At 38.1% G+C, this 16,653-nt stretch overlaps 8 protein-coding genes and 1 non-coding gene across 9 annotated transcripts; 5 read left to right on the top strand and 4 right to left on the bottom strand.

The window, feature by feature from the left end:
• Nucleotides 1-2: 2 nt before the first annotated feature.
• Nucleotides 3-941, top strand: SOCG_01225 (uncharacterized protein; the record flags this gene model as incomplete). Its single annotated transcript, XM_013164180.1, has 1 exon — nt 3-941. One exon carries the CDS (start codon nt 3-5, stop codon nt 939-941), a length of 939 nt encoding a protein of 312 aa, XP_013019634.1.
• Nucleotides 942-1,195: 254 nt separating this feature from the next.
• Nucleotides 1,196-2,516, top strand: SOCG_01224 (carboxyl methyl esterase). The gene has a single exon (XM_013164179.1). The coding sequence runs from the start codon at nt 1,413-1,415 to the stop codon at nt 2,406-2,408; it is 996 nt and encodes a 331-aa protein (XP_013019633.1). The 5' UTR covers nt 1,196-1,412; the 3' UTR covers nt 2,409-2,516.
• SOCG_01223 (phosphatase activator) lies at nt 2,453-3,838 on the top strand. Its single transcript, XM_013164178.1, has one exon. The coding sequence runs from the start codon at nt 2,653-2,655 to the stop codon at nt 3,535-3,537; it is 885 nt and encodes a 294-aa protein (XP_013019632.1). The 5' UTR covers nt 2,453-2,652; the 3' UTR covers nt 3,538-3,838.
• SOCG_01222 (aconitate hydratase/ribosomal protein subunit L49) lies at nt 3,726-6,750 on the bottom strand. Its single transcript, XM_013164177.1, has 2 exons — nt 3,978-6,750; nt 3,726-3,926 (listed from the first exon to the last, which is right to left on the bottom strand). The coding sequence occupies exons 1-2, from the start codon at nt 6,713-6,715 to the stop codon at nt 3,902-3,904; spliced, it is 2,763 nt and encodes a 920-aa protein (XP_013019631.1). The 5' UTR covers nt 6,716-6,750; the 3' UTR covers nt 3,726-3,901.
• Nucleotides 6,751-7,189: 439 nt separating this feature from the next.
• Nucleotides 7,190-7,304, bottom strand: SOCG_16399. The gene has a single exon (XR_001203029.1). It is a non-coding gene; the product is annotated as a 5S ribosomal RNA (ribosomal RNA).
• A 110-nt stretch (nt 7,305-7,414) lies between these two features.
• On the bottom strand, nt 7,415-9,331 carry SOCG_01221 (uncharacterized protein). The gene is made up of 5 exons (XM_013164176.1): nt 8,950-9,331; nt 8,600-8,740; nt 8,220-8,441; nt 8,049-8,180; nt 7,415-7,993 (listed from the first exon to the last, which is right to left on the bottom strand). The coding sequence occupies exons 1-5, from the start codon at nt 9,056-9,058 to the stop codon at nt 7,911-7,913; spliced, it is 687 nt and encodes a 228-aa protein (XP_013019630.1). The 5' UTR covers nt 9,059-9,331; the 3' UTR covers nt 7,415-7,910.
• A 1,300-nt stretch (nt 9,332-10,631) lies between these two features.
• Nucleotides 10,632-12,531, top strand: SOCG_01220 (phosphoribosylaminoimidazole carboxylase Ade6). The gene has a single exon (XM_013164175.1). It carries the CDS (start codon nt 10,718-10,720, stop codon nt 12,386-12,388), a length of 1,671 nt encoding a protein of 556 aa, XP_013019629.1. The 5' UTR covers nt 10,632-10,717; the 3' UTR covers nt 12,389-12,531.
• SOCG_01219 (vacuolar transporter chaperone complex subunit) lies at nt 12,477-15,311 on the bottom strand. The gene has a single exon (XM_013164174.1). The coding sequence runs from the start codon at nt 14,789-14,791 to the stop codon at nt 12,635-12,637; it is 2,157 nt and encodes a 718-aa protein (XP_013019628.1). The 5' UTR covers nt 14,792-15,311; the 3' UTR covers nt 12,477-12,634.
• A 127-nt stretch (nt 15,312-15,438) lies between these two features.
• Nucleotides 15,439-16,328, top strand: SOCG_01218 (60S ribosomal protein L34). The gene has a single exon (XM_013164173.1). It carries the CDS (start codon nt 15,792-15,794, stop codon nt 16,128-16,130), a length of 339 nt encoding a protein of 112 aa, XP_013019627.1. The 5' UTR covers nt 15,439-15,791; the 3' UTR covers nt 16,131-16,328.
• Nucleotides 16,329-16,653: the final 325 nt, after the last annotated feature.

Raw genomic sequence — 16,653 nt, 5'->3', positions numbered from 1 at the left:
AGATGTTCTTCGGGCCATACAGGAATTTTTTGCGGAAGAACGTTGAGGAAGTCGCTAAGTCAAGGAAGAATTATATTTACTTCTTGTCTTTCAAATCTCAATGCTTTTCTACGGCTGCTTCTTTAAGAAATAAGGATGCTAAGAATTCAGAAATAATTTTCGGAGGACAGTCTTTAGATGATTTGTTTAATAATATAAAAAAGTCAATGAAGGAGAAAAAAGAAGGAAGTATGGCTTCTGCAAACCGAAAAAAGGTTGGTAACCCCCGAAACGGCGGTTTAGACAAACTAGACTCTCGTCCTAATAGACAAAGAAGAAACATTCTTCAAGGAAATAGAGTACAGCTCCCAGGTTACCAAGATAGAAGATCACAAAGTCGGTCAGATTCTCCCGATAAAGCTGGTATGCAACCTGATGAACATTCAGCGAGAAAGGGCGTCAACAATTCTGAATTTCCACCCAAGTTTGAAAGAATTAAGCCTCATTTTAAACCTATAGAAAGAGAAACCCCTACTTTCAATAAGAAACCCGTACCAAGCGAACCATCAGTTGAAGAGGTTACTAAATTCGGGCTGGCAGATTCTTCTAATCCTAAATCTGTACGTGAAGGAAGTCGCAATCGGCTTTTACATAAGTATGATTCCGCTCCGACTACCACTGGTGGTGTATCAGTGAAGAATCCACGAGCAAAGTCGAGAAAGCATTTGCAAAAAGAAGAGGATATCGGAATAAGTCAATTAGAAGAAGCTTCAAATAAGGGATCGATTCTAAGAAAGAAGTTCTTTGGTGTAAGTAAAGTACCTCATCTTTCAAATTTCAATCCCCAGCTTATCCTTCCACAGCAACTGGTAGACTTTGTATCCCCTTCTACTTCACTTCCTAGAGGATTGGAACTTATGAAAAAGCAGTTGCGAGCATCTATCTCATATTCCCGTAATTAATAGGTATCTTAGGAGTCAATCTCATGCCTTAAACACTTAGTGATGACCCAAAATCATAATGGACGTAAGGAAGTCTTTGAAGATGCATTCTCATTTTATATAATAAAATCCTTCTTAAATAAAATTACAAGAATATACTATATGTTGGTTTATAGAAGCTTGTTTTCTAGTCGTCTGGGATATTTAGTAAGTATTTTCCTATCCATGAAAATAAATATATATATATATATATGTATATGTTAAATATGGATGGAAAAAAATGTAGGTACTTTACTGATTACAATTTTGGATATCTTGCTTGTCATACTCGATTACTGTGAGCATTCGCGTCTAATGTATCTCATCTTACTACGCGCAACTGTATTCGTCTTACTATCCCCAGTAAGGAAAACTCAAGTCTATGTATGAATTTTGACCCTATTTGATTTAAGAACCTGAAAATTGAGCTTAATACTTATAATTTTATGAGAAATGTCATTTCGGGACCACTCATTGAGATCATTAATTCAACAGAATCTCAAGAAAACACTACCGTTGCAACCAGAAGAAAAGGTTCCTTATGAACCGAGCCTGAGCAATTGGGGAAATTATTTTCAAGAAAGAATAGAAATACCTACCGGTCACGGGGACATAATAGGGTATTTAACTCTGCCACAGCCAGACAGCTGTTTGTTTGTGCTTCAGCATGGTGCGGGTTCAAGCGCTATGTCTTTCGCTCCAATGATTCCTGAATTATTATCTAATTCAGATAATTCCGGAGGATTTCTTTCCTTGGATCTTCGAGCCCATGGTGAAACAAGTGTTCAACCAGAAACTGACATGTCATTACAGACACTAACAAATGATTTTGTACATGCAGTTCAGTATGTTCAAAATATGTTTCACCTAGAAGAAAAGCTAATTTTGGTTGGCCATAGTCTGGGTGGATCCATTTGTACAGAAGCTGTATTTCAAAAGAGACTGCCGAATGTCTCGGGTTTGGTTATCATTGATGCCATTGAAGGTTCAGCAATAGAGTCTTTTAACTATATGCGTAGGTATATTTCTACACGTCCTTCCTCTTTTTCCTCTATAGAGGAAGCTATAAGCTGGCACCTGAAAACACTTACCATCCGGCAACACAGTTCCGCATGCATCACTGTGCCTTCTTTGTTAATCCCTTCGGAAGATAGTAGCTGTTACAAATGGAGAACGGATCTAGCTTCCACTTCTCCTTTCTGGTCAGATTGGTTCACCGGTTTGAGTGATAAATTTCTAACATCGGCATGTGGTAAACTGCTTATTGTGGCAGCCGCAGACCGATTAGATAAAAGCTTAATTATTGGTCAAATGCAGGGAAAATACCAACTTGAAGTATCTCCAGCTTCTGGTCATTTTGTTCATGAAGACGCTCCCGTTCAGATGGCCTCCCTCTTAATCAAGTTTTGGCATCGTAATCAACCTTTAGTTTTACCATTAAAAGTCTAATGATTTATGAATTTACTCTAATAATTTATGATGTTACTTCCTTTAATTTTTATTCTTCACATCCTTATGCTCACACCTACTACATTAAAAATTACCGTATTTTGGTAAACACAACGAAACTGCATATTATTCCCAAATGTCATATTGTATTCATTTTTAGGATAAATCGTTTACGAAAGATTTATAATTATACTTAAAAAGATCTCTAAAATATTTAAGGCGAACGACATCGGTACAGTCTCTCATGTCCTCCGTAATAACCCAGGCTCAAGAAGCACCTATCGTTGCAGCTGATACTTCATGCAGTTATGAGCAAGTCAATCCAAAAATCCAGCTATTCGTCAGAGGTGTTATTTTTGAAGTATTCCGAAACGAACTTTTGTCGTTGCCTGAGTCTGTTTTAATGTGTCTTTTCCCAAGAGGTTTAATGCTTGACTATGAAATCCATGAATACTTAACAAACAATCGACCATTAATTTTTCAAACAGCTGATTTTGATCCTTCCATTTTTGGCTACATAATCAGCTATTTTCGGATGATGGATTCGCGTATCAACGATGAAATACAGTTCATATCGCCACCAGCACCGTCTTTTCCTGGAAAGTGTGGAATAATCTTTTTAAAAGAAGACATTGAATTTTATGTTTTACCTCCTACCATAGAACAGTCAGTTGTGGAAACGAAACCCATCGATCTTGCAAGAACAAAAGAGAAAGTAGCTAAACAGTTACTTGATGAAAAACGCATTTTCGATTGCCTTCGTGTAGACAGCTCAACTCCTGAAGAATCTGCGGAAAAGAATCTAGTTCGTATGCTGTGTTATAGTGGATTCAATGAAGACGATGAATGGAAAATAAGGACCCAGGAACCGCATAGAGCATGCATAACTTCAGTTACACTGTCGATCTTGGATTTTTCCGCTGATAAAGGTCCTGTTTCTGATCCGAACTATTTCCCCGTTTTCCAAAAACTTTTGCTGTTCTGGCAAAAACCCGCAAGAAAGTGTTGGTGGGATTCTGCTATGAAAACAAATTATATGGGAGTTGATTTCTCTGTGTGGGTTCGACGCGTATGGACTTTGGAACTTGCTGTGTTGGGCGCGACTCATACTCAACCATTGGTTGTATAATAACTTATTTGCATAGACCTTCCTCCTCCTCGAAGAAGTTAATGGATTAAATAATGATAAATACCTACTACCCTTTTTCTAATGCTCCTACTTATGTGATCATTTGAGAACAGCGATCACATTTATTAGTGTATTCCTACCTCAATTGCAAAGTCATGCCGACCTTGAGTTTACGTTTACATTATATTTTGGTATTCCAAATTTGAATTAATAAATAAACTCTTATCTAATCCACCTTTCTCGTAATTAAGACCCTAAATAATCCTGTACTACTAATACAATCTATCATTTTACTTCTTTAACATATTTTAAACTCCGTATGCATCTATTTAAGATTATATTGAAGAAAAAATATTAGATTCTTTTAATGAATGATTAACTTGTTGATTCTACCTGGGTTAGTATTTGTCTTCATTATAAACGTCTCATGTTTAACTTACCTCAAAATTGTGTAGGTTTGTTTATGCTTCATTACACGATCATGTCTATGACGACGTTTGTGTTTAACGCGAACGCTCAATGCACTTTTGGGGAGTGCTAACACTGTTGCTTCAATGGTATGGTTAGAAATGTCAATATATGGTTTGCCAACAATAGTATAATCCCTAGAGCCCAGTCTGGTAACTTTATCAAAACGTATAGTATCTCCTACTTGTAATCCTTTTGCTTGAAAGGGTAGGCTCAACTGGTCACCTTCGGTGACTATAAAATGTTGGTTGTATAAACTCACAGTAGCATAATGATCAGGTTGTTGTTTGATTGAATCAATTATTTTTCGATCTTCCCCACCAACCCGAGCTTTTTCACGAATTAGATTCAAAGCTGAACCAGCCTTGAAAAATTCTACCTGATCTTTGCTCATTGTATGTTTGCAAGGAATCTCAACTATAGAGCCATCTTGCTTAGTAACAATAAGAGTAATGGGCTCCTCCAACGCACCATCGAGTAATCTGGTGATACCACGAGTAGACACTTTATCTTCAGCATCAATTTTATCATAGTCAGCTTCGTTGGCAAAAGTTAATGGAAGAATACCTTGCTTTTTCAAGTTAGTTTCGTGAATACGAGCAAATGACTTAGTCAAGATAATTCGACCATTCAAAGCACGAGGCTGCAAAGCGGCATGTTCACGAGCAGATCCTTCACCGTAGTTGTGTTCAGCTACAACCAACCATGGTTGACCTTTACTGTTCCATCTCCACATTAATTCAGGAATACTCATGCTTTCACCATTATCATATGCCACGTTAACCTCACCAGTAGCAGCATTAACAGCACCAATGAGAGTATTGTTACAGATATTGCTCAAATGTCCCTTATACTTTAACCATTTACCAGCAGCAGATATGTGATCTGTTGTACATTTGCCCTTGACCTTGATAGCAACCTTTAAGTTGTCCATCTCTCCACCTTTATAAGTATCAAAAGGTTTTAAAGCTTCCAAGCGTGTAGATTTGGGATCAATCGTTACTTCCGTTTCGGGTTGGGGTTCTGGGTTAAGACTAGGAATATACGAAGTATCGCCAGAAGTGAAACCAGAGGGGGGAAGTTCGATATTAGTTGGCGGAGTAAATTTAAAAGGTTTTCCATCCGGGGTCTTAAGGACATCACGAGTAGGATCAAACGCAAGGTCTGAGGAGAAAATCTTAGCAGCGACGATAACAGGGCTAGTCAAAAAATTCATGGTAGATGGGTTACCATCATTACGAGAGCGAAAGTTACGGTTGAAGCTGGTCAAAATAGCATTTGGCTCTTCTGTAGATACAGTATCGTCACGTTTCCACATACCTATACAAGGACCGCATGCATTAGCAAGGACAACAGCACCAGCATCTTCTAAACGCTTGGTGATACCATCGCGTTCAATAGTTGCACGAATCTGTTCACTACCAGGAGTAACTAAGAAAGGTACTTGTGGCTTTAAACCAGCTTTTGTAGCTTGTTCCACAACGTCTACCACACTGGACATATCTTGGTAAGAGGAATTGGTACAGGATCCAATTAGACCAGCAGATACTTTTTTGGGCCAATTGTTGGTTTCAATAGCTTTACTGAATTTTTCAAGAGGGGTGTTCAAATCCGGAGTAAAAGGACCGTTAAAAGAGGGAGTAAGCTCAGAGAGATTGACTTCGACAATTTCATCATATTTAGCGCCTGCATCGGCAGCCAAGTAGTTATGCTGTTGATGGACATTTGCAGCTGCATTCGCAACTTCTGCACGGTGAGTGGCTTCTAAATAACGCTTCATCGATTCGGTATAGGGGAATAAGGAAGTGGTAGCACCCACCTCGGCACCCATGTTACAAACAGTAGCCATTCCTGTACATGAGAGAGATTCAACACCAGGTCCAAAGTATTCAATAATATGACCAGTACCACCACGAACTGTCAGTCTTCCTGCTAAATGAAGAATAAGATCTTTAGGAGTAGCCCAACCGGACATGGCACCTTTGAGGTGAACACCAATAACCTTAGGTGCCTTCAACTCCCATGGGGTATTGGTCATGGCATCTACAGCATCGGCACCAACAGAAACAATAAACAAACACAAACCACCAGCATTGGGTGTATGAGAATCTGTTCCTAGCATCATCCCACCCGGGGCCGCGTAATTTTCCAAAACGATTTGATGAATAATACCACTTCCGGGACCCCAAAATTGGATACCGTATTTTTTGGCAGCACTTTGAAGGAAATCAAAAATTTCTTTGTTATTGGCAATACTATCGGGGATATCACTGTTAGCACCGCGATGACCGACAATCAAGTGGTCGCAGTGAATACTAGAGGGAATCAAAGTACGATCAAGACCACATGTCATAAATTGAAGTAAGGCCATTTGGGCCGATGCATCTTGCATGGCGACGCGATCGGGATTCAGCTTCAAATACAAAGAGCCACGAATTTGCGAAGCAGAAACACCAGAAAGGCTTTCTTCTGGGTTCGTCAAATGTGCATATAACACTTTTTCAGCCAAAGTGAGTTTTTCATTAGGAAGAATCTTCCGAACACGTTCAAGCTTTTCAACAAGTTTTTGATAGGGAGGTGTGACAAACGCAGCACGACTAGCATGACCTCTAACGCCAGTAAACTGCTTGCTCAAACGAGCAATTCCCTTGGCAGAATGAATCATCGACAAATTTGAAGCTCCATGCTTCATGCGACCTAAGGTGGCCATGTTGTTCTAGGGTGGTGTTGTACCCAAAAGTTTCTGTTTATGCTAGTACTCCGTTTCCAACGAAAATTTTCAAGATAATCGCCACTTTAAAAATACAACGTAAATGAACAAAAAAATGTAACGGAAAATCCTCATGTATATTTTGCAGTTCTATATTTGATAGGATTTCATCAGTACTTTGGAGACTCTTTGATTCATTCCAATCGATATACTCACAATTGTTAAGCTTGGAATGTCTCTGTAGCGAACGCTATATTATTTCCAGTCATCAGAATGCTTCTTTCGAATCCAAGGTGACTTCCGCAGGAATGACATTTCTTAGAAGTAAGTAAGACCTTCTGTCCAAGCTTAGCAACTGAACAAAAAATGGGGTAACCAAAAAATTACCAAATGCAATAGAAGAGAATCGCAATCATAAAAAAAAATAAGAAAAAGGAGCAGCAAAACCAAAGAGGAAAAAAATCAAGAAGAAAAAGCCTACAGCATCCCGGATTCCCATGTTGTCTCCAACCATAGTACTAACGAGACCCTCAGACGCTTAACTGCAGTGATCGGACGGGAACTGGTGTTTTCGCCTAGGTGTGGCCGTAGACATTTACAATGTGTAAATGAAGGTAATTTTGCTGGATATCCTACTTCAAGATGCAATTTGTTCAGTTCCATCTGCGTCTGTTTACATGGCTGCATGGAAGTTGTAGTCTGATAATTCGTGTTTCAATTCATTTATTTGACTCTCTAAGTAGACGACAATTTGATTCATTAGGCTACAAAAGTCGGATCGTTCAGTTGAAAGATTTGTGCTTGCTATGCTGTAAATGAAATTTAACATTGACGGTAAGGCAATCACTCGTTCCCTACAAATCATGAAAGACATGTGATTACACCGCACAGTTTTGAGTTAGAATCGGTTGATTATTTTGCAAAATTATTGTCATAACAATTAAACAATCATTAAAAAGGTTGCATTAACAAAGGATGTTCATCAGAAAGAAAATGAACGATTCATAAATAACACTATTGCGAGACGAATTCTTAAATACATAAAAGAATGAACGTGAAAAACAATCCAACCTGCCGAATGAAGCTGTGCTTACTTTTGTGGACAAGAATACAGAAACTCGAGGGATTGCAATTGATATGAATGCTTCCAACGAAAATGTGATTTATAGGAGGGATGGAGAAGATTCGTTAAAACTCAAACTTCAGCGCTTTGCCCAGCAAAAGGTTGAAGCTCAATTTCTTCGTTTTGAGGTGCTTCATTTTCTGGATCTGTCGGTCCTAATTAGGTTAGTCAGATGCTAAGAACAAAAAAGTTATAATAAACAGTACATACGAACATAATTCGCAGCATTTCTTATGCCGTTTGGTATGCTTCGCATGCCATTTCCCATGTCATTCACCATGTTTCCCATGAAGTTTCCTGAAGCAGCAATGAATATTCGAAATTGTCGCGTATCCGTCGTACCTAGAACAGTTAGAATATTTCGCAGGTTATAAGACATACTCCAAAATAAAACAAACACGGCAACGTTAACAATGCAAACAAAATAGAAAAACCCTTTGTCCATCTTTTCAAATCCTATTACCTTCTTTACAAAATAATACACGGAATAGCAAGGGGCATTCAGAGAAGCCGTACATATTACTGCGACACACATGTTGGCACACATGTTGGATAGCACTGTACCAGTTTGCTTGAACCATTCTTTAGGAATTAGAGACATTGCTAATAGTTAGTAAAAATAAAGATAGCGCTAACTTACAATAGAGAAATACTACAACGGATGCTCCACAAGCAGCAGAAAGTCCCCAAAGGGTTTTCGCCCTCACAGGAACCTTGACATAAAAAACACCACGAGAAAAATAACATAAAATATAATATACACAAAAGATGCAAAAAAAAGAAGATAGCTATTCGAATCCACTTCGAATATCTCGAATCCGACCCAGCGTTGTTAGTGGACTCTTGGGCAGAATGCTGAGCAGATCCATCAGCCATTTCTAAATCAATAAATTTGTTCGGAGCTATAAATGTATTAGTAATGAATGCTTTTGTTGTTTGAGAAAGGATGGAGCGTTTGTCAAGTTTGCTGATGGTAATCAACAAGTTTATTAATCTTAAACACAACAAGTAAACAAACAAACATGATTCTTCATCAAAACTGCTTTTAACCTAGATTTTTTCAACAAACATATAAAAACCAACCCTTCCTTTCTATTTCAATAAATCTTACCTGAATACGGAGGAGGCGTACCCTCTGAAGAATGTATATCTGATTTCTCATCAATGAGCGTTTTGAAAGACTCGTCAGAGTCTGAAAGAGGACTGTACTTATTCTTCATTTTCGCAATGGCAAATCAAAAACCAAAGAACACCAATACTTATAGCTGAAACAAAATCAACTAGAATTACCAAGAAAAGTCTGTAGAAATCGGTTCCACTTTTCAGGGACCTGTAAAAAAGGAATTGTTCCTTGTTTCTAAAGAAAATCAATACCTTGAGTAAATTCTGTCTAAAACCAAAGATAGTAATGAAAAAAAATCTTGGTAATGGCTTTTCGCATGTCTCAACTTCATAAAGCAGCGACATTATGTCACTGACTGGTCACATCCTTGTTACAATTATTCGACTTTTCGCTTTTCACCATACTTTCCTTACAGTATAATCCAAGCGAGGAGCGTATTACAAAAAGTAAACAAAGATCAATATTGTAATAACTATCATAAGATATTACTACAAAAGAGAAAAGATGATCTCATTATATTATCGAATACATTATAATAAAACAAATAATCCTTTTTTTCGATTGAAAAAAGCTAGAATTAAGATGGTTTATAAGCTTACTAATTCTAAAATGGTATATATACCTCTAGGTGAAACCTCAAGTCTCCAGATGGGAAGATTTGATTGATCTAGTAAACTCAGTCTACATAGGTTATTTTAGTGAATCTTTGGCAGTTTTACTATTCATTCATTCAAGTAGTATCAAAACATCCAATTCAAGTACATTTCATCAAACTATACTTTATCTTTCCACTGATTTGGTTATTTTCATAAATAGCAAGACTCCACCTATGACAGCAAGTACTTTTTAGCAATTTGATTAACCATTTAGGCAGTGAGGAAAGTTAATGCAGGCGATGATCTTCGACCTCAGTACAGAAGAAGTTTATACGTGAGTAATATATTCGAAATAAAATATGTAACTAAGCTTGGAAGAATAAATTGCAACAACGAAGGACTGAGCTGAATCTAGCTAATCGTCTGACTGTAGTTGAAGGATAAAAGCTTTAAACTGAATAGGGAAATGGATATTTTCCATCACTTAATTTTTTGTTTCATATTTTGATTTTTTATAATGTTTGTTTTTGGAGATGAAGTGGTATAATAGATTTGAGTCTTTATCAATGCCCTACATTTTGGCAAATGATTTGCGGCAATGAGCAAAATTTTTATTAGGATTGGTGGTAAGACTTGAAAATTTTCTGTAACAGAAGGTCTATGCTAAATTATCTTTCATCTGTTTTATTTCTGTTTGATTTGGAAAAGACTCGCTATTGTCATTGACATCTAACCATCCAACCCACCGAAAGGAACGTATCGAGCGATGAAATGGTGGGTTCCAAGTGGTTTTGAACTACATATTCTACAGAGATAACGCTCCGTTCATAACCTCTAAAGAAACAACTCAGTTTTAATTTACTTTACTCTTTCGACGAAGTCGTTCGTCCACGTCAAATCTCTTTTGTTAATTAATGATTTTTGTTGCCATCGTTGTTGTTGTACTCTGTATTATAAAGACCTCGTAAAAACCAAAAGCGAGTCTAAACATGCTACGCAACTTCATTAAAGCACTACCGTAAGTTTTTAACATACATTGCGCAGCAATCCCGTATCTTCGTTTCATCATGTCAAGGCCAATTGATAGATAACTTAGGAGCTTTTTCATTCATCTAAAGCCTAGTAGAACTGCTGGGACAAAAATTCGACGAAAAGACATTATGGATTCTTCTACCGTGGTAGGGATTTTAGGAGGTGGTCAATTAGGCCGAATGATGTTGGAGGCCGCTCATCGTCTAAATGTTCGTTGTGTCGTAGTTGATGCTCCAAACTGCCCAGCAAAGCAAATTGACGGTGGTCATGACCATATTGACGCTTCTTTCCGTGATGAAAATGCGATTGCAGAACTTGCCAAGAAGTCTACAGTGGTTACTACTGAAATTGAGCATATCAACACTGATGCTCTAGAGTCGATCTCGTCTACCGTCTCTGTAGAGCCTTCTTATTCCACGCTTAGATGCATTCAAGACAAGTACTTACAAAAACAGCATCTTCAAACATTCCATATTGCTTTACCAGATTTTTGCGACGCTCCTGATCAAGCTGCAGTCGAGAATGCTGGACAAAAGTTCGGTTACCCCTTTGTTCTTAAAAGCAAAACTCTTGCTTACGATGGAAGAGGAAATTATGTTGTTCGTCAACCCCAAGATATTCCTGACGGTATTAAAGCATTAGGCGATCGCCCTCTCTACGTCGAGAAATTCGTTCCTTTTTCCATGGAAATTGCCGTCATGGTGGTTCGCACTTTAGATGGTAAAGTTTACGCTTATCCTACCACTGAAACTATTCAAAGAGACAATATCTGTCATTTGGTTTACGCTCCCGCCCGCCTCCCTCATCATCTTCAAAAGCGTGCACAAACCCTAGCCATGGATGCCGTTCGTACCTTCAAGGGTGCTGGTATTTACGGTGTAGAAATGTTTGTGCTACAAGATGGAGAATCTGTCTTGTTAAATGAAATCGCACCTCGTCCTCATAACTCTGGCCATTATACAATTGAAGCCTGCCCCACTTCCCAATTTGAAGCTCATATCCGTGCAATTACAGGCCTTCCATTCACAGAAGCCAACACCCATTTAAGTACTGCAACTACACATGCTCTTATGGTAAATCTGCTTGGTGGTGAAGATCCCTGTTACGTTTCTCGAATTGCGAAACGCTCTCTTACAATCCCAGGTGCTACTTTGCACTTGTATGGAAAAGGTGAATCCAGAAAAGGAAGAAAGATGGGTCATATTACCATCATTGCTGATTCTTCCCAAGAATGCGAACGCAGGTACTTGTCGTTGATAGAGGAAGAAGAAAAAGTCCAAGTTCCCTCCGAACCTCCTATGGTTGGAATTATCATGGGTTCCGATTCTGATTTATCTAAAATGAAGGATGCCGCTGTTATTTTGGATCAATTCAAAGTCCCATATGAAGTGACTATTGTATCTGCTCATCGTACACCTGAACGAATGGTGTCCTATGCTCGTACTGCGGCTTCCCGTGGTCTTCGCGTTATTATAGCAGGTGCAGGGGGTGCTGCTCATTTACCCGGTATGGTTGCAGCAATGACTCCTTTACCCGTTATTGGTGTTCCCGTCAAAGGAAGCTCGCTAGATGGTGTTGATTCTCTCCATTCCATCGTTCAGATGCCACGAGGTGTACCTGTTGCCACTGTTGCTATTAACAACAGCACAAATGCAGGTCTTCTGGCTTGTCGTATATTGGCGTCTTTTCGTCCTGATTTGTTGCACGCTCTGGAAGAATATATGGATAATATGCGTGATGTTGTACTTGAAAAAGCTGATCGTTTAGAGCAAGACGGATGGAAAAACTATTCAGTTTGAATCTGATTTAGTATGCGATTATATAGATCACATATTGCTGTTTCTTTTTGTATATACCCATTATTCCATATTCAATCCCTTTCTGCTACAATTTTGATTTAGTATTAATTTTTTAATATAATTTTTGGTTTTTTATCCTGATACTGTAAAAACAAGATATTATAGTCAGTAATTTGTGTAATCTGTCTATATATATTAATAGTTCATTATTGAAAAAAAATAATTAGACATCGTCAGGTCACTTAGTTAGGCTTGGAAATTAAACACAATGTTGGCAACGACTGCAAAGATAGTTATACTGCAAATAACGGTTGGGCCAAATCGATCATCATATCGCACAGCATTGTGCTTAGCAATATTAACAGCTCGCCATAAATACAAGAGAGTGGTATAAATAATAGCAGACAAGGCAACTAGAGTAAAACAAGACGCTGCTAGTATACCTGCACGATTATGAGAAAAATTAAACAAGGTAATACCAATGGAACCCATCAAAATGGAATAACGCAAATAATCCAGATAGGTACGTTCTAAAGCAAAATACGTCTTTGGTTCCACACGAACAGGAACGTATATCCTTTTGCCAGGAGGCGCTGTAAAGTTCTGCTCAAATAAAACTGAAGGCTCATTTGATTCTTCAAACTTCGGAATAGTTTCTACGAAGAAATTATCCTTTATAGATTTCAGCTTTGTAGTAACTGCCGTAATAAAAGACTCATCATTTTTTCGTTCACCTACGTTCAGTAAAGAACTGTGTTCATCTAAATCGTCAAACTGATCATGAGCGCGGTGAATACTTCCATTTCTTCTGACACCGGATGACGACGGTATACGAGCTTCTTCGTCTAAAATGTTACTCGATTGTGTATTCTCGCTGTCAGATACATGTTGAGACGCTGATGAACTAGGAGCATCACTAAAACTCTTGACAGGACGAACGGAATTATTAACAGGTTTTCTGATATCTACGGACATTTGTGGAAACCAATACGGAAGCATATCAACACGATTGTAAAACAAACTAGAGACACCATGAATAAACTTGGAAAATTTAGGAACTGCTTCAACGAGGTGACTGTTGACCAAATTATTAACCCACTCAGGGGGATCCTGACCAAACTGCGTCTGAAGTTTCACTTCTAAAATAGCATAAGGGAAGCGTACCACATCTTCATCAGGAATTTGATTAAAAGGATAATCAATTCCTATGTCCATACGACGCCAATTGTTTCCAGCACGATTTGGACCATCTTCTCGAACCAATGCCAAATTTGAATCCAAGGAAATACGAACACGAGCGTCACCTGGTAATTGAAATGCGGTTCTTTCATAAAAACTACGAACGTATGGCTTCATTCCTTTACTTAAAACAGTATATTGAACTTCCTTAGCCAAACGTTCCAAATTTTCAATTTCAGAAATGGGTTTTTTTCCTTCTTTTCGCATTTTAGCAAAGGCTTCTTTCACAGTGTAATCTCCACGCAAAAAGGCATTGACATTCTTTTCCTTCAACGGGAATCTAGCCTTCACACTTTTTTCTCCAGTCCAGTCTTCACGATGGGTTTTGCGTTCAACGAAGATGTTGTTGTTTTCCATACTACCATACCAACGAAGACGTATAGCTTCCGCACCCTCATGCTTTTCAAGACGACCAAGATAAAACTCTAAATCGTCGTTGTCATAATAGATACTCGAAATAGCAGAATCTTCACGAGTGAACTCTTTATTCGGATTGAAAACCAGAACAGGCAAATGCTTGAGAATATAAAGTTTAAGCTCCGTTACGTTGGAAGGGTGAACCCAGTACTTTGTAGTTTGTCGGACAAAATTCTGTTGACTGCCACCAGCTGCATTATCGCCCCTGGTGGGACTACCACGAGTACGGACGAAATCGTACAGCCGGCTAAGCTTTACGATTAGAAGGTCGTATTGTTCTTTGTAGAAAGGACGCGCGTTCAAACGAACAGCAAAGACAGGCTTTAAAGACCAAGATGTGTGTTTATCATGTTTCTTCACGATTTTGTAAAAGGCGGTGTAATTTAGTTCACAAAATTTGGCCAAATCATGCACCGTTTCCATAATATCGGTAAGTTCAGTCTCTAAACTGATGAAATCAGCGTCCGTTGGAGGAGCGTCACTGCTATTAAGACGACTTATGGCATCTGAAGTTTGTTCTTCGCAGTAGCGAATACGCTCCAGCGTCTCTTCTGATTTTGCTTTTTGGAAAGAATAGACTTTGTCGAGCTCTTTTTCTAGTAGTTCAACAAAGTCGGATTCATCTTCTTCAGACCAACCTCCATCATCATTTCTCTTTTTTATTTCTTTTTTTAATTTGTCGTAATTTACGTACGAGTACTGATATTCTCGTACTAGCGTTTCTTTCAATAGTTGACCGAACTTCATCTTCTCGTTCAAATCAATAACAAAATATTTATTGCTCCAAAACAAGGAAAAGCAGAAAGTATAGTTTGTACTTTATATAGTCAACCCCTAAAGAACTAAATAGGAACTGTGATCCAAAAAAAAGCTCCGAGCGTTGAGATATACAACTCAACAACCAACGAAGAAATCAGTTAAGTTGAGTAACGCAATTTAGCACCAAAACTTCCTATACTATTAGAATCTTTCAATGGAAGTCGCTAATCCAAGAAACAAATGCTATACAGACGATGCGAAAAGCCAAAAACAGGTCGATAAGTCTTTAAAGCTTCCAATTTTTGAATTCGTCTCTAAAGCATCCACTTTTAGTCCAAAAAAGGTTGATTTTTAACCAACTTCAAATCTCAGTGAGGTGGTTGATAAATTACCAGTTAACTGACTTGATGCAAGAAGTGAATCACTAGTTCGCTGTTGATGAGAATAAGCATTCAACGATCGCAATACCTTCACTTTTGTAAATAAATAAAAAACTTTTTTTTCTTTTATCCTTTATTGCTTATAGATTGCAACAAACATAAACAAATATAAGTTCTGAACATATATGAGAGGGAATTCATTTTGTGAACTGGAAGCCTCTGTGTGAAGCTATCTTCTAAAATCGTACCCTGCGGTATACTACATACTGAAACTTAATGTGTTTTGGCTTAAGCTGTCATCGATGAAGCAGTCACAGTTTGACCTCTGGGACGAGAAACTCAACGAGAAAAAGCATCTCAATTGAAGCGTTTTGCCTTAGTTTTTAAGGACAAAACAAGCCTTTGAGAGTTTCACGGATATTAAATTGACTTAAAACCGTTCCTTTAAGAATCTTTTGAATACCTGTTGACTTGACGGTATCGGAAACGAATTGGAGATTTTTGAGCTATATAGAGACCTTTATTGTTGAAAAATTTAAAGTGTTAAACACAATTCAATTCAAGTAAATTTGGAATTCACGTAAATAACCAAAGTTTTACAAAGCAAAATGGCCCAAAGAGTTACTTATCGTCGCCGTTTGGCCTACAACACCCGTAGCAATAAAACCAGAATTATTAAGACTCCCGGAAACAAATTGCGCTACTTGCACATTAAGAAATTGGGAACTATTCCTCGATGCGGTGATACTGGTGTTCCCTTGCAGGGTATTCCTGCTTTACGTCCCCGTGAGTTTGCTCGTCTTTCCCATAATAAGAAAACCGTGCAGCGTGCTTATGGTGGTAACTTGAGTGCCAATGCTGTCAAGGACCGAATTGTTCGTGCCTTTTTGATTGAAGAGCAAAAGATTGTTAAGCAAAAGTTGAAGCAATTGGGTGCTAAGAACTAAGGAGTATCACTTCAATCTTATGCCGTACATGGTTATTTCCTTTATCCCGTGCGTGCTTACTTGTCCGCATGCAATGCGAGGTTTAATAGAAATACTAGCTTCGGCTGATGAATTCTGGGGAGAAACAAGGTATATATGCGACTATCTGACTTGTTAAAGAAGACTAGTTGCTATTTGGTTTGTATTTATATGTATTCTATTTGTGTTGACACTATTCAATGGATTTTCATCGTTTTTTATAACTTATATTCCAGTCCGTTCTTTTAGACAACACGGTTTGATTGTTTATTGTATGGAAAATGAATAAGCATTCATCGTAGCTGGAGCATATATCTTCAAGATTCTATACTTCATCGACATGAAGGAAGTAGTAAATGATAGACAAGACGTTCACGAGGAAGTCAAAAGGATCCTTCAAATAAATCTCTTGCTGTAAATCTTTAAGGAAAGTTTCAATCCAAGTAGCCTTAACAGAATCCTCAAGCTTCTTGTCTTCTTGCATTTTCCAATTCACGCCTTTCTC

This window comes from Schizosaccharomyces octosporus (assembly GCF_000150505.1).
Source record: "Schizosaccharomyces octosporus yFS286 unplaced genomic scaffold supercont6.3, whole genome shotgun sequence".
Lineage (NCBI taxonomy): Eukaryota > Fungi > Ascomycota > Schizosaccharomycetes > Schizosaccharomycetales > Schizosaccharomycetaceae > Schizosaccharomyces > Schizosaccharomyces octosporus.
This window is presented reverse-complemented; position numbering and strand designations above follow the sequence as displayed.

Bases quoted from the DNA above. Each gene is read 5' to 3' on its own strand.
- SOCG_01218 (XM_013164173.1), top strand. From the start codon at position 15,792: ATGGCCCAAAGAGTTACTTATCGTCGCCGTTTGGCCTACAACACCCGT.
- SOCG_01219 (XM_013164174.1), bottom strand. From the start codon at position 14,791: ATGAAGTTCGGTCAACTATTGAAAGAAACGCTAGTACGAGAATATCAG.
- SOCG_01224 (XM_013164179.1), top strand. From the start codon at position 1,413: ATGTCATTTCGGGACCACTCATTGAGATCATTAATTCAACAGAATCTC.
- SOCG_01222 (XM_013164177.1), bottom strand. From the start codon at position 6,715: ATGGCCACCTTAGGTCGCATGAAGCATGGAGCTTCAAATTTGTCGATG. The intron at 3,927-3,977 runs GTAAGTTAAACA...TAACCCAGGTAG, and splicing joins CAAACCTACACAATTTTGAG to AATCAACAAGTTAATCATTC.
- SOCG_01223 (XM_013164178.1), top strand. From the start codon at position 2,653: ATGTCCTCCGTAATAACCCAGGCTCAAGAAGCACCTATCGTTGCAGCT.
- SOCG_01220 (XM_013164175.1), top strand. From the start codon at position 10,718: ATGGATTCTTCTACCGTGGTAGGGATTTTAGGAGGTGGTCAATTAGGC.
- SOCG_01221 (XM_013164176.1), bottom strand. From the start codon at position 9,058: ATGAAGAATAAGTACAGTCCTCTTTCAGACTCTGACGAGTCTTTCAAA. The intron at 8,741-8,949 runs GTAAGATTTATT...ATACATTTATAG, and splicing joins TACGCCTCCTCCGTATTCAG to CTCCGAACAAATTTATTGAT. The intron at 7,994-8,048 runs GTATGTACTGTT...TAACCTAATTAG, and splicing joins AAATGCTGCGAATTATGTTC to GACCGACAGATCCAGAAAAT.